The 15,700-nt window shown below is 42.6% G+C and overlaps 1 protein-coding gene across 10 annotated transcripts in view; it reads left to right on the top strand.

The window, feature by feature from the left end:
- Positions 1 to 15,700, top strand: part of PTPRD (protein tyrosine phosphatase receptor type D) — a 1,482,181-nt gene that overhangs the window by 688,516 nt on the left and 777,965 nt on the right. For all 10 annotated transcript variants that reach the window (XM_029605256.1, XM_029605331.1, XM_029605320.1 and 7 more), the window contains exon 4: positions 13,138 to 13,279. In XM_029605256.1, coding sequence (XP_029461116.1) covers positions 13,138 to 13,279 — 142 coding nt within the window. The remainder of the gene's footprint in view (positions 1 to 13,137; positions 13,280 to 15,700) is intronic.

Genomic DNA, 15,700 nt, shown 5'->3' with positions numbered 1-15,700 from the left:
TTTTTCCAAGAAGCTTTTGGGGAAACTTGACTCATGAATATTAGTGCATAGTGTTCACTATTGTTTTTAGCTAGATTTTATTGTCCTTGTCTTATACTGTTGTGTTGATGCTGCATTATGTATTTGTGTTATTAGTATTATTTTTGTTATGAAATTATAACCTTCTTAGCACAACTGCTTTGCTATAAGTTGGCTATAAAAGTGAAATAAATAAATACATGTACATGACAAATGTGCCAATGTTCTTTGCATAAGCAAGAATTTTTTGAGAAATAAAGTTAAAGAGGCAGTGAACCTCAGGATCATAACTCCACTGTACTGAAACATCAGACCTTCTCATGTCTTCCATGAGGTTCCAGCTATCTTCCCAAAAATGTCCATTCGTTTATCATTAAAGTCATTATCATCAGCAGTTATGGTCTTGCCCTCCTGATACTGTAAATTGCTGACCATATGACTGGGCAAAATGAAATCTCTATAGGAGACAGACTAATGTTTTCTTCTGACCACTGGCCTCAGTCTACCTCAGACTCTTGGATCATTCTTATAATCTAAGAGGGCTACAGGTAGCAATTTCTAAAGATTCTTTTAAATTGCCCCCAAGAAAATCTCTCTCAAATTCCACACTAGGATTTGTTAAGAAAAGCACTCTCTTCCCTACTCTAAGCAAGAGCAGTTGAGCATGTGGCACTCCAGAATAGGGGAGAGGGATTTTATTCCAGATTCTCCCTACTTTATTATTGTAACCTGTTCAAGAACAGAAAATCTAAGTTAAACAAATATATAATTCTCAAAGGACAAGCAGGATGGCAGTTCTTGCAAGTAGGTAACATTCAATAGAGCCTGGCCCGGAACTTTTATGTTAAGGTTGGTATGATATGACATGTCCATGTGAGGCCCCCTCAGTCTTTTCTGCGGATCCCACTTCCTTTTCCTGCTTGTTGAGGTTTTCTTTTTGAAGATTCAGGCAGGAATTGTTTGTTGTGGAACGCTGTGTTTTTTCTTCCTTCTTAATGAACCTAAATAGGTTTATCGGTTGTTTTTATTCTAAATTTCTGTTCCATTGTTGCACCCAGTTGATATACCACCCGGTGCACCTAGGGGCATTGATGTTTGCGAACACAGAGTTCAATTTTGCCTCCTTGATATTTTATCCTGTCATCAATAAGTCTACCAGCATCTTCAAAAAAATGCCCCCGTGCAACAGAATCATGTCTATCACAGACTCCCAGGGAGGAAGAATTAGAACCAATGTCAGGAAATATTTTTTCACAGAGAGGGTGCTGGATGCCCGGAATGCCCTTCTATAGGAAGTGGTGAAGACTAAAACTGTGAAGGATTTCAAAGAGGCATGGGATAAACATTGTGAATCCCTAAATGCTAGAGGATGGAAATACATGAAAAAGCTTGGGGGTAACCTGCACGGAGCGGCAGTTACTACCTTGTGAAGCTTGCTGGGCAGACTAGATGGACCATTTTGGTCTTTTTCTACCATCATTACCATGATGTCCTGGGGTATCGTTGATGTGTGCCCATGACCACTAGGGGGCACTGGTCTTGCAAAGAGCTCATGGAGAAGCACTGTGGGCATTGTAAGTAAAGCTCATTGGCACTGAAGGCATTGACATAGATGGTGAGGTACCCAAAAGCTGTACCAGATCCTGGTGATGTATTGACATCAGGAGGACATCGAGCACCCTTAACATTGAACATAGAGAAGGACCACAGAGATAAACCAATGTTTGTCTCTTCCCATCAGAAGAAGGTTAAGGGTTTGGCATCTTTGGCTCCATATCAAGGAGTTCCAATGTTGAGTGTTGAGTAAAGGTGAAAAAGCATCGCATCAATCTCCATTGGTGAATATCACCTGGAGCAGGGACATTCTCTTTGTAGCCATGAAGCCCCTGAAGCATTACCGTGGTGAGGAGAGGACATCCTCAATGAATTCCTGGGAATGGTGACAATCTTCAAGGGTCCAGGTGTCTGCCATTGATACACCTCTGGTTTCCAAGGAAGATGTCGTCTATCGACCTGCCTCCCAACCTTTGTTGGCATCAACAGTCTTTCAGGAAGAGCTGATCAGGAGGATCCAACAGGCCTTGGACAAGGCCTTACGAAGCATTGGTGACCCTGCATAGAATGCGTTGGTGTTAATTGAGACCAATGTCAAACTGCTGCTGGACTCCCTGAAGTTGCCTAGCAGCTCAGCACTGGTGCTGATGTTGGTTCCAGAGGAGAATCAATATCAATAGTGGCTGCTCTGATGCTGATCTCCAGCCCATTGTGGTAAAACATTTCACTGATGTCCTGGGGTCCCTAGGGTTCCAGGCTACGGTAGAGAAGTCCTTCCCTCTCTAAGGCTTTGTCAGCAGGAAGGACAGGTCTTATTCATTTCAGTCTAGGTCAAATTCAGAATATTCATGGGGGTACAACTATACATCTGGTACTGTCTCTGAAGCAGAGGAATCCATGGGTCTCCCCTCTGAACTCTCTTCTCTTTCAGAAAGAAGGAAGTCCCAGTCTCCTTTCCTAAGGAAATTGTGGAAGGAAGATTTTCCTGGGAGCGATGCTTAATGCCTGCATTGCTTCACATAGTCTAGTACATGTCGGATCTGCTGAAGCAGATGTAGGAGATGGCCAAGCTGCATCCTCAGAAGCAGCATTATTGCCTCCAGTCATGGTGGATAAGGGAATGGATTGTGAAAATCACATGGTCTGGTTGGCCTTCAATGTCTTCGTGATGGCATCAAGAGTGTCTGACTCACCTAGCTGCAGGTCTCAGTTCCTGAGGTCCAGGAAAGACTCGCCGATGGCTAATGCACGGAAGGGTTTTTTTTTTCAGAGATAGGGGAATGAAGCAGTGGCACAAATTTAAGAACACTGTGCAACATTGCTACAGCTCTCCCAAGCCACTCCAGACCTGCCTTCCTCTACCAAGAGGTACCTAAGTGGGAGGCCAGTATGACACTTCTTCCAGCAGATTTGCCCCTGCTCCCCGACTACCCACCCACTCACATTTCCAATGTGCTGCCTCATCCTTCCTGTATCCTTATGGACTGCCCACCCCTCCGCCGGCACCTATAAATGCCCTGCCGGGAGCGAGGTACACGTTTCCTTGCTCCCGGTGCTTTCAGTGCTATTTTGTGAAGTGCTGTGGGGAAATTTGTACCTCGCTCCCGGCTTTTATAGCTATTGGGGTGGGAGTGGGGTCTGGGGAAGTCTGAGGGGATGGTGCAGCACATTGGGAATAGGGGGGGCACCCAATTTTGATTTTTGACAAGAACAAGGGAAGAGGGGGGAAGCTGAATTGCGAGCCCCTGGGACAGCATTTGCTCACTTATGGGGAATTGGGGGGTGGAGAATGCACAGCCTGATGGGGCCATATGAAAACATTTGTGGGTAAAGGAAGAAATCAGGCCACAGGCCCTTTTACATTGTTTTTTTTACAACATTGCTACTAACCCAGATATCTTTTGAAGATATCTGAATAAGTAGCAAGTTATCTGGTCACACAATGCAGGTCTAATGTTATCTAGATAACTTATCCAGCTAACTAAATCCCTTCCAGAAATGTCCCCAGAATGCCTCATTATTATCTGGCTAAATTACAGCTGGATAATGACTTGTACAGCTATAATGTAGCCAGATAAGTGGCTGAATATTTCAGAGCTTACCATTTAGATGGATAAGTTATGTTATTTGGCTAAATGACTTTTGAATATTGACCTCCCTATGTAAACTCCCCTTCATCGGAGCAGCAGGAGTGGGAAAAGGCCTTTCTGCAACCTTAGAAACAGGATTAAGTCCATTGGGGGACAGCAAAGATGAAAGGCTCAAGGAGAGGCTTATACCAACAACGAGAACAAACAGGAGCCCCATACCAAGAGGGTTTGTTCCAAAATGGAAGAAGCATTGATTTACCAGAGTCCCCCCAAAAAAATAGCAGTCCGGGCAATTAGCAAGGAATTAGAAACATGGAAAGGTGACGGCAGAAAAAGACCATATGGCCTATCTAGTCTACCTATCCATCCAGCTAATTTAGCTTTACAATTCCCATCATTCCTTCAGAGATCCCTTTTATTTATCACATGCTTTCTGAAGTCAGATACTGTTTTTGTCTCTATCATCTCCACTAGGAGGCTATTTATGCATCAACTACCCTCTCTGTAAAGAAATATTTCCTAAGATTATTCCCGAGCCTACTCCCTTTCACCCTCATCCCATGAGCCTCTCATTCTAGAGCCTCCTTTCTTTTGAATGAGACGTCTGCATCCTGTGCCTAGAAACCTTGGAGGTATTTAAATGTCTCAATCATGTCTCCTTTATCTCGCCTTTCCTCTAGGGGTATACATGTTCACATCTTTAAGTCTGTCCCTAGATGCTTAAAATGAAGACCATTGACCATTTTAGAAGCCAGCTTGTGGACCGACTGCAACCGATTTATATACCTTTGATGGAATGGTCTCCAAAATTATACACTTTGGAGGTAGTTTTCAAAAGTATTTACACACGCTAAACTGGATTTATGTGCATAAATTGGGTTTTTGAAAATTGCTACTTTTTTGCACATAATTCCTTTGAAAGTTCACTGAATTTTCAAAAGGTTTTACATGTATAAATGGGCTTTTGAAAATTGCTACAATTATAGCTACTTTTACTTGTGTAAATACTTTTGAAAATTATTTCCAGTATTCTAAATGAGGTTTCACCAGGAATTTACACAGAGGCAATATCACCTTCCTTTTTCTGCTGTCCTTTCCTCTCTGTGCAGCCAAGCATTTTTCTGCCTTTTGCCTGTGTGGCCACCTTAAGATCAACAGATACAATTGCCTTCAGATTTCTATCAGGTTTAAAAGAATTTCACTGCTAGTACTACAGTACATGGCAGGTTATCCTAAATGCATAACCTGGCATGTTTTAGTATTAAATCCTAGCTGCCAGACTCTAGACCATTCCTTGAGCTTTGCGACACTCCCTCCTCATATTTTATACATCTTCCTGGCTGTCTACCCTGTTGCAGATTTTGGTATCATTGGTTAAAAGGGCAAACCTTTCCCAACAATCTTCCACGATGTTGGTGACAAAAATGTTGAAAAGAACCATTCCAAGGACCGATCCCAGAGATACACCACTAGTAATGCCCCCTTTCCCAAACTATATTTAATACTACCTTTTGTCACCTTCCACTCAACCAGTTTCTAACACAGTCAGTTACTCTATGGCCCATTCCAAGGGTGCTCAATTTGTTTATGTCTCCTATGTGGAACCATGTCAAGGGCTTTACTGAAATACAAGTACACTTCATCTAGCGGTGTCCCTTGATCCAACTCTCTGGTCACCCATTCAAAGAAATTGTAAACCGTTGTGATGGTGAACCGAATGACAGTATATAAAACTTGATAAATAAAATAAATAAATATTTATCCATCAAGATTTGCCTTTGATAAAACCATGCTACCTTGGGTCATGAATCTACTGGATTCCAGAAACTGAACTATATTATCTTTTATCAGCAATTCCATTTAGTTGCTCACTACAGAGGTCAGACTGAATGGTCTATAGTTCCCTGCCTCCTGCTTAATTCCACTTTTATGAAAAGGAACCACATCAACCCATCTTCTCCCCTGCTTCAATGGCAGGGGAGAAGAAAACAACCAATAAGGGCTGAATAACAGTCTGGGTAAAACAAATAAGCATGGGTGTAGCTGGCTTATTGCGGTGGTTATTTCCCCTACTACCCCTAACTAATCAAGCTTGATATTTCACTTGGTTGCAGCTCCATCACTGCTCTCTACATTAATGGTGGGGGTGGAAGGGAAATAGAACCAAAGAGCTAAGAGAAACAGATAAGTATGAGAAAAAAATGTGTGAAGCTTGCTGGGCAGACTGGATGGGCCGTTTGGTCTTCTTCTGCCGTCATTTCTATGTTTCTATCTCCAGTCCTCTGGAAATACTTCTGATACTATAACATTGAAAAGATCAGACAGTGGAGCTGCTAGGACTTCTCTAAGTTTCCTAAGTACCCTCTGATGTATCCCATGCAGCCCCATTGCCATCTACTTTAGTTAGCTCCTCACAAACACACTTTTCTGAAAATTAATTGAGGTTTACCTCCCCTTATGATGTTATTTGTGTTTATTTTATGTGGTCCTGCTTCTGGCCCTTCCACAGTGAACACTGAACAGAAATGTTTGTTAAGCAATTTTGCTTTTTCCATATCAGCCTCTACATATTCCTCCCCTTCAACTCTTGAGTCTCATAATGCCACTTTTGCACTTCCGTCTACCACTAGCATATCTAAAAAATAATCCTATCCATCTGTTTTACCATATTTGCTATTTTTTCTTCCATTTGAATTTTTGTGTTCCTTACTTCTTTCCCACCTTCTCTTAGGTTTTCCAGATATTATTGTAGGTCTTTCTCTTTCTGCACTAATCTTTTTACCCTTACCTTGGCAGTGACTTCTTTAGAAAACCATAGTAGCCACTTTTTCCTCTCTCCTTTATTTACTTTCCTAACAAAAAGGGTAGTTGTCCTTATAATATCTCCTTTTAGTTGTACCCAGTGCTCTTCTACCTTTTTGGCTATGTGGATCCTTTTTCAACTGCCAAACTTTTCAGGGACCCCAGTCCATCACTGGCACTGTCTCCATTCACACATCCCCTAGCCTGTCCCCACTTTTCTCCTTCTACATCCCCAGTCTCTAGCCAGTCCTTACCCTTCTCTTTCTTCTTGCCGCAGCCTTTCCCCACCAATGTTTTTCTCTCTTCCTGAATGGGCATCACTCCCTCTCTTCTCTTTCCCCAGTCTGCCCTCCAAAGTCCATTTCTTCCTTCATTACCTTGCCCCCTGCTCTCTGTCTTCTCACTGTGCCTGAAGCATCAATGCGTCTCCTCTCAAACTTCCCCACAAGTATTTCTCCTGAGTCTGACCTACTAGTTTTTCTCTTTCACCAGTCTTTCTCCATTTCAGTTCACCTCTCCAGTTTCTTTCCTCCGCTCTGTACCCACCAGTCTCTTTCTACACCCATTAGCTTGTCCCCACCATTACATTTTTGTCCCAACCATTGTTTCTCTCTTTACCCAACCTGTCCTCCTCCACAAGCCATACCCTCCAGTGTGTGTGTGTCTCTCCCCCGTCTGACCCACCAGTGTATCTTTCCTCACCCAGTTTGACTCACCAGACTCTTTCCCACCACACCAGCCTCCACTCACTCCTACCTTGTGAGTTCCCCCACTCTCGCCTGCGCACCTCATAAGTCATAACTGCACTCTTCCCACCCATCCCCTCAATCCCCATAACATTCTCACCCTACCCCACCTCACAAGTCCCCCATGACACTCTCTCCTGCCCTCCACCTCCATCTCTTGAGTACGCTACTCCCCAATTTGGTTGCTGTTCCTACTCCTGCCTGCTTTCCTTCCAGGCTCATCTCTCTTACCTCTGGCAGAGTGGTGGTCAGGTGGTTCTAACCTGGAGACTCATGAAAAAGAGAGTTAGATGGGTGGGGATGGACTGCAGGGTAGAGAGAGAGAGACAGGTGGGGACAGGGTAAGGAGAGGTGTTTGAACTAGGCCTGCATCACTAAAAGGGAGAGGTGGAGAAATGTTTGATGTAAATCTCTCATTCTCTACCCCTTGACACGTTACTTTTTCCAGCTCTGCTTTCTCTCATCCATGACCCCTTTCCAAATCCTGCACCCCCCCCCCCCCTTGGCCCCTTACTGAGTGGCTTCCCTCCTGACCTCTGCTCTTGTATCCCCTTCTCTGCCCACATCCTCCTCTTCCTGCCCTCCCCCCCCCCCCCCCCCCCCCCATGGTTACTTACTTCTTGTTCTGCTTCCACACACACACCTATGCCCCCTTCCACAGTGTTGCCTTCTCGGCCACTTCCAGAGTGCCTTCCCTCTTGCCCTTAGTCTGCTTTAGTCCTCCTTCCATGTCTTATTCCTCCTGCCCTGCTTTCTCCTTACCCATGGACTCTTCCCAAGCACTGCCACTACGCTCCTTCCCAAGTGCTGTTTCCCTCCTGCTCTCTGCCCCCTTCCCTGGCCCTGGCCTCTCTCTCTCCTACACTCCTCCTGATCCCATTTTCATTGGACAACCCTCTCCATCCCATGTGTCCTCTTCCCTTGCTGGCATCTCTCTCCCCCTCTTGCATTCCCATACTACCCACTTTCTCACTTGCCAGAATGGATTAGATCAGCTGAATAGTTGCTCTCATGTGTGTCAGCTTTAGTTAAAGCTGCTAGTGGCCATGCTGTTCTTCTCTCTTCTGTACCAGATTGGGTCCTCTACAGCAGCAATTCACTGTACTTTTCTCCTTCAGTGTAGGACAGGGTTTCTAGGACTGTGCTTCTAGGATTGTGTTTTTTAACAATATCCACATTTCTTGCACACTTTTTACCTTTGTAGCTGCTCTTTTCAGTTTAAGTTTCCCTTTTGAAAGTTTAGCACTAGAGCCAAAGATTTGTTTACTGTCCCCTTTCTAGTCATTAATTTCAATTTGATCATATTATGATCATTATTGCCAGGCGGTCCACCACCATTACCTCTGTCACCAAAACCTGTGCTCCGCTGAGAATTAGATCTAAAATTGCTCCCTCTCATCGGTTCCTGAACCAATTGCTCCATAAAAATGTCATTTATTCCATCCAGGAGCTTTATCTCTCTAGCATGCCCCAATGTTACATTTACCCAGTCAATATTGGGGTAATTGAAATCTCCCATTATTACTTCACTAATAATTTGGTTAGCTTCCCTAATTTCTCTTAGCATTTCACTGTCCGTCTCAGTATCTTTGCCAGGTGGATGGTATTTTACTCATATTACTATACTCTTTCCCCTACACACAAGGGATTTCTACTCATAAAGATTTGATTGTGCATTCAGTCTCATGCAAGATCTTTATCCTGTTGGTGTCTATGCCATCCCGGACATAAAGCGCGACCTCGCCTCCCAGATGCTCCTCTCTGTCATTGCAATATAATTTGTACCCTGGTATAGCACTATCCCATTGGTCATTTTCTTTCCACCATGTCTCTGAGATACCAATTAAGTCTATGTCATCATTCACTGCTATACATTCTAATTCTCCCATCTTCTTAGATTTCTGGCATTAGCATACAAACATTTCAAAGTGTATTTTTTGTTTGTATTTTCATTCTGCTTTTTAATTGATAGGGATAAGTTGGAATTTTTTAGCTCAGGTGAGTTTTTAGTTACAGGCACTTGGACTACTTTTCTTATTATTGGAACCTCACTGTCGGGATGCCCCAGTTCTAATGCATCATTAGTATCCTTTAAAGATACCTCCCTCCGAACCATGCGCTGCTGAGCAACTGTCGGCTTTCCCCCTTGTTCTAGTTTAAAAGCTGCTCTATCTCTTTTTTAAAGGTAAGCACCAGCAGTCTGGTTCCACCCTGGCTAAAGTGGAGCCCATCCCTTCGGAAAAGACTCCCCCTTCCCCAAAAAGTTTCCCAGTTCCTTACGAAACTGAATCCCTCTTCCTTGCACCATCATCTCATCCACATATTGAGACTCCAGAGCTCTGCCTGCCTCTGGGGATCTGCGTGTGGAACAGGGAGCAGGTCCTGGAGGTTCTGGATTTCAGCTTTCTACCTAAGAGCCTAAATGTGACTTCCAGAACCTCCCTCCCAGATTTTCCTATGTCGTTGGTGCCCACATGTACTACAACAGCCGGCTTCTCCCCAGCACTGTCTAAAATTCTATCTAGGTGATGCGTTAGGTCCGCCACTTTCGCACCAAGTAGACATGTTACCAGGCGATCCTCACACTCACCAGCCACCCGCTGTCTACATTCCTAATAATTGAATCACCAACTATGATGTCCAACCTAACCCTTCCCTCCTGGGCAGTAGCCCTGGGAGATATATCCTCAGTGCGAAAGGACAATGCACCACCTGGAGAGCAGGTCCTTGCTACAGGATCCTTTTCTGCTGCACCAGGGCTGCAGGGCTGAAGTTGGGACTTGGCTACTATGATCCTGAAGGTCTCATCTATATACTTCTCTGTCTGCCTCAGCTCCTTCAGGTCTACCACTCTAGCCTCCAGAGATTGGACTTGTTCTCTGAGAGACAGGAGCTCTTTGCATCGGATGCACACGTACAACTTCTCACTGGCGGTTAAAAAATCATACATGTGACACTTGATACAAAAGACTAGGAAGCCCCCCTTTTGCTGCTGGACTGCTGCCTTCATCTCAAATTTGTTCAGTTCCTAGTTAAGGTTTAGGTTGCTATAGGAGTAGGAATGTGTCTAATTAGCGTCCTTTAAATGTATTAGTGTATTCACTATGGGGCGGATTTTCAAAGGCCCGCGTGCGTAAATCCTTCTGGATTTACGCGCGCAGGGCCCTCGCGCGCTGGCGCGCCTATTTTGCATAGGCCACCGGCGCGCATAAAGCCCCGGGATGCGCGTAAGTCCCGGGATATTTGTAAGGGGGCGTGTCGGGGGCGGGGCCTACTGACACGGCGTTTCGGGGGCGGGCCGTGGCGTTTTGGGGGCAGGCCTGGGGGCATGGCGCCGGCCCGGGGGCGTGGTCGAGGCCTCCGGACCAGCCCCCGGGACCGGAGGACGGAGCGGGGCTGCAGGCCGACAAAGGTAAAGGGGGGGGGGTTAGATAGGGCCAGGGGGGTGGGTTAGGTAGGGGAAGGGAGGGGAAGGTGCGGGGAGGGCGAAGGAAAGTTCCCTCCGAGGCCGCTCCGAAATCGGAGCGGCCTTGGAGGGAACGGAGGCAGGCTGCGCGGCTCGGCGCGCGCAGGCTGCCGATTTTGCGCAGCCTTGCGCGCGCCGACCCCAGATTTTATAAGATACGCGCGTATCTTATAAAATCAGGCGTACTTTTGTTCGCGCCTGCTGCATGAACAAAAGTACGAGCTCGCGCAACTTTTTAAAATCTGCCCCTATATGTATGGTAGTGGCCTACATGGGAATGATCAAACTCTTAATAAGGTGTGGGGAATTCGTGAAGTGAAATTAAAAGGCTAATTTTTTTTTTTTTTAGTGTGAAAGTGGCACCTGCCTATAAATTAAAGGATGAGCTAGGGGTGGATGGGAGGGTTGGGAAATACAAACACACTGACTTCTGCTTATTAGCTGCCTTATAGGCTATTAAAAATAAACACACTAGCTTCTGTTTATTAGCTGCTTTACTGACTAATAAAAACAAAAAACACACTAAATAATATACCCCATTAGTTTACTTCTCCCCAGTACTTTTAAAAATATTTCCCAAGCAAAACTTACCAGCAAGGTGATCATCTCCTCTCAGTGCTCCCAGCTTCTTCCATGACTGCCTCTAAATCCAGGACTTTATTTCCCATAATATTAGTGTATATAACTTTCCACATGTTTTTTTTTCCCATTTTTATACACATATTTAATATTTTACTTACCTTAGAGTTTTTTTCATTTATCCCAACAATCCTAATTTAAAGCCCTTCTCAATAGGTTTGAAAATGCTGCATCCCTTCTTTAATAGGTGGACTCTATCTCTGCTTAGTAGAGATGTGCATCATTTTTTGTGTTCGTGTCGTTCTTCGTTTTTCGGCCGCAATGGAAAATGTCATTTTTTTTCGTTTCAGGTCTTTTTTTCGCGAAAAATCGATTTTTAGTTAGTGCGCGCTAACTCCCCGTTTAGTGCGCGCTAACTCTCCGTTAGTGCACACTAATTCCTGTTAGTGCGCACTAACAAAAACCGTTATATTTTGTTACTTTTTGTTACTTTTTGTTACTTTTTGTTAGTGTGCACTAACGGGGAGTTAGCGCGCACTGACTCCCGTTAGTGCGCACTAATCGGAAAAACAAATTTTTGCGAAAAAACAGGAAAATCCTGAATTTTGTCGGGCTCCCTGAAACATGCCGAATTGGACAATTTTGTTGCAATTTTCCAATTCGGCAAAAACGAATGCACATCTCTACTGCTTAGCAGTCCTTGAAAAATATCATTGCATTATCTAGAAAGCCAAAATACTTTTGATGACACCATCTATGCAGCCGTTCATTCATCTCCAAAATGTGAGCTTCTCTGCTTGGGCCTTTATTGTTGACTGGGTGGATGCAGGAGAATACCACCTGTGTGCCTATCTGCTTTACCCTTCTCCCAGAGCCATGAAGTCACATTTGATACAATCTGTGCAATATCTATCAATATCATTCATGCCAACATGGAAGAGCAGCATCAAATAATAGTCAGTAGGCTTGAGGATTTTCAGCACTCTTTCCATAATGTCTTAGTTTTTGCACCCAACAGACAGTCATCTCTTGAGACAACATGAATGGTCGGAAAATGGATACCTCGTGCCCCTCAGAAGTGAGTCACCAACCTCCTCAACCCTCCGTCTCCTAGGTACAGTCGTCGTTGAGTGCGCAGCTTTGGGGTTTTCATGTTTTGGTTCTTCCTCATCTTGGGATGGTTTCTTCTCCTCCTTTGCTTTCAGCCCTGCATACCAGTTCATCAGCATGAGGGAAAGCAGAGTCTTTGCATAGGGTCTAGTAGCTGTAGTAATCTGGTTTCAGCTGTTATTTTGTTGTCCAGTTTCTCCTTCCCCTTTACTTGAGTTTTCCATCTTTATTGCCTTGGTAAGCATTTCATTGATATAGTCTGAAGAGACTCCAAAGAGAGTTTGGAGGAAAGGTACAGATTGAGTGGGAGGGAGAGAAAAATAAATTAAGGATAAACAAAAAAACACAAATATATAAAATAGAACAAAAACATTTAAAAAATGATAAACAAAAAGCAAGAAAGCAAAAATAGAAATCCTTTCCCAGCAAAAATGAAAAAAATAAATACAAATTATAGACGAAACAAGAAAGAGAATCTGTCTCATAAAAGTGCAATACATAAAAAAACTGAGCAAAAAAAACAAAATAATAAATCAGGATAACACATTTTTCCCTGGCTCCTAAAAAATGTTTGGGTTGGTTCCTAGGTTTTCAAAATATTTTCTGCACTTGGCATAACTGTCAACTGAGTACATGTATATACCTGAAAGCCAAAGCATGATGTAAGTTTAAATATAATACCTCTAATATTGTTTATGTTTATTGTTTTGTTCTTGACTTAGAAATAGGCAACTGTAACAACATCTGTGACAGCTATGGTTTCTTTCTACAGGTTATAGAGTTTGATGATGGCTCTGGGTCTGTCCTTAGAATACAGCCCCTACGCACACCCCGAGATGAGGCTATTTATGAATGTGTTGCCTCGAATAATGTCGGAGAAATTAGTATGTCCACTAGGCTCACTGTTTTACGTGGTAAGTCGTTTTTAAAGGTTACATTATATGGTATCAAAACTGTTGTTGTCTCACAGTTCTATAGCATGACAACCCATGATACTGGTTGCCTTATATTTATCAAAGTCCATGTTCAGTCACTGTCCGAATAGCAAAGTTAGCTGAATAAACTTATCCGGTTAACTTTAGAGGTATATTCAATAGGGCTGCTGCACTATTGTGCATATAGCTGACTCTCTTAAAATTAGCCGGATAATTTTATTAGGCTAAAGTTAGGACAGCTCTACAGCACAACCAGTCTTAACTGGATATTGGAGTTGGCCAGGCAACTTATCCAGCTAATGTAACTCCTTGCCGAAACATCCCTGGAACACCCCTAAGTTATCTGGCTAAATTTTAGACAGATAAATGCCCAAATAGTCATTTAGCTAGATAACTTCTGAGTTATCCTGCTAATTGCATCTGATTATGGACCTCATTAACTCTAGCTGCAGTAGGTTTACTCCTTGTGTAAGGTAAATATAAAATTGTGATAGAATATTATGGTCCTTTCTGGCTTTTCACAAAATCAGTATTTTCAGCTTTGACGGTATTTTGTTTTGTTGAGCAATGGCACCAGCCTTTGGAAAAGATGTGTACGTTGAGAATGGGAAGAAGGAGACAGGTGAGGATCCATAGGAATGCCCTACGTCTGCATATCTTGGAGCATGCACTGTTGCCTTAGCTAACATCTGAAGGGTTAGTCTTCGACAATGGAAACTCTGATTTGCTTCTCTGAAACAGCATTATTTATACATGACCGCTACAGAAAATGGATTCATTACATGTTAGTCACAAACTTCTGTGGACACTGGCCTTAGAAAAGTGTTTGCTGTGGGTTTGTTGAACATTGCAAGTTTTGTTTGGATTTTACAAGCAAGTCTTGAACCCTTGAATGCTGAATCAAGACAGTGAGCTTGTGGGTTTTCTCAGGCGTGCTGCAGAACTTGGAATTCTTCACATGAATTGTATTTATTGTGTGCATGCCTACACATCTGGTTTTGTGTAAATGTTTTAACACTTTGAACTCTAGATTCCTATGATGATAAACCCATCAACCCTAAGCTCCTCGGGAAAACCAGTAATTTTTGTCAATGTGCTATTTTTAATATTAGTATTGGTTATTCATGCAGTTTTATATATTATACCGGTTTACCAGGATAACGGTTCATATTGATATTAGGTCGTCCCGGAATTCAGGTACAATGGGTTCAAAGGGTTAAAATAAGTTAATCAGCAGTTGGAGTGGTTTCTTTAGGCAGGCCAGGTGTGACATGCAGCCTTAAAAGCTTGTTTGCATATCTGACAGCTTTATATCAGATAACCCAAATGGACCTTGACTCTATGAATGGATCGACTTCTCTGAGACTTTTTCTCTGATTTCTGAGAATGATGTTCAGTCATGATCAAAGTATGAGAAGTTTAGTTTTGTTTTTGCATCATTATTGCCCACAGAAGTGAAGAAGCTTGTTCAAAGCTTCTTTTTCAGTCCTGGAGTCTAGAGATTTCATATCTTTTAAACGACCCGTATAAAATCTGTTGAGGTAGAAGAGCTTTGAAGACCTTACATGCTCATATACAGTTGCGACTCCGACCTAGAGAGAACTAGAATCTATTTTGACTGAATTTCCAAGAGCAGCATGGAAAAACTGAATTTATCAAGTCATATTTATTCATTTGATTACCTATGTACCGTTTCATAGTCTTATTTTTTCACTTGCTATTCTAATGTATCAATAGGCTGAAATGTAAATATTGTGCTGTTCAATTTCTCCCCTTCCATCCCAAGTTTATTTTCCTTGTTTTTGTAACTTTCCCTCTCCCTTTTTCTGATTCACTGTATTTAAAGTTCAAGGTTCTTATTGAAAATATTGTTTTTTACATTACGTTATGCTTTACACTCCTTGTTATTTGTAAACCGGGTTGATGTGATGCCTATCATGAAACTCAGTATAACAAAAACAATAAATAAATAAATAAATAAATAAACACCTTTATTTGTGATACAGAAGTTTATGATTAATAAAGATGAAGAGGGCTTAATTATTCTGTGATGTAATGTTGTGACAGGTTGTGAAGGAAGTATGTATTGAGGCCCAAGAAGTGGGGCAGACAAACTCAATAGATTGGAAATAGTTGTTCTTCTCTCTACTTAAGGAAGCAACCAGTATCTCTTTAAAACTAAATGGTTGTTGAGCATTTTTAATTCACCCTCAGAAAATGTAATAGCAGCTGTAGACATCTGGTATGTCTTCACATTGTAATTAATTATAATCCTGGCATTGTAACTAAAGAAATCTATTCATGTTCAAATATGATACAAAATTGTGGGGAAGTATGAAAGTTCCAGATTTTTTTTCCATCTATTTATGTGTTCACACGAAAGATAATTGTGAATTATTT

The sequence above is a fragment of the Rhinatrema bivittatum genome, chromosome 1, assembly GCF_901001135.1.
Source record: "Rhinatrema bivittatum chromosome 1, aRhiBiv1.1, whole genome shotgun sequence".
In the NCBI taxonomy this organism is placed as follows: domain Eukaryota; kingdom Metazoa; phylum Chordata; class Amphibia; order Gymnophiona; family Rhinatrematidae; genus Rhinatrema; species Rhinatrema bivittatum.
This window is presented reverse-complemented; position numbering and strand designations above follow the sequence as displayed.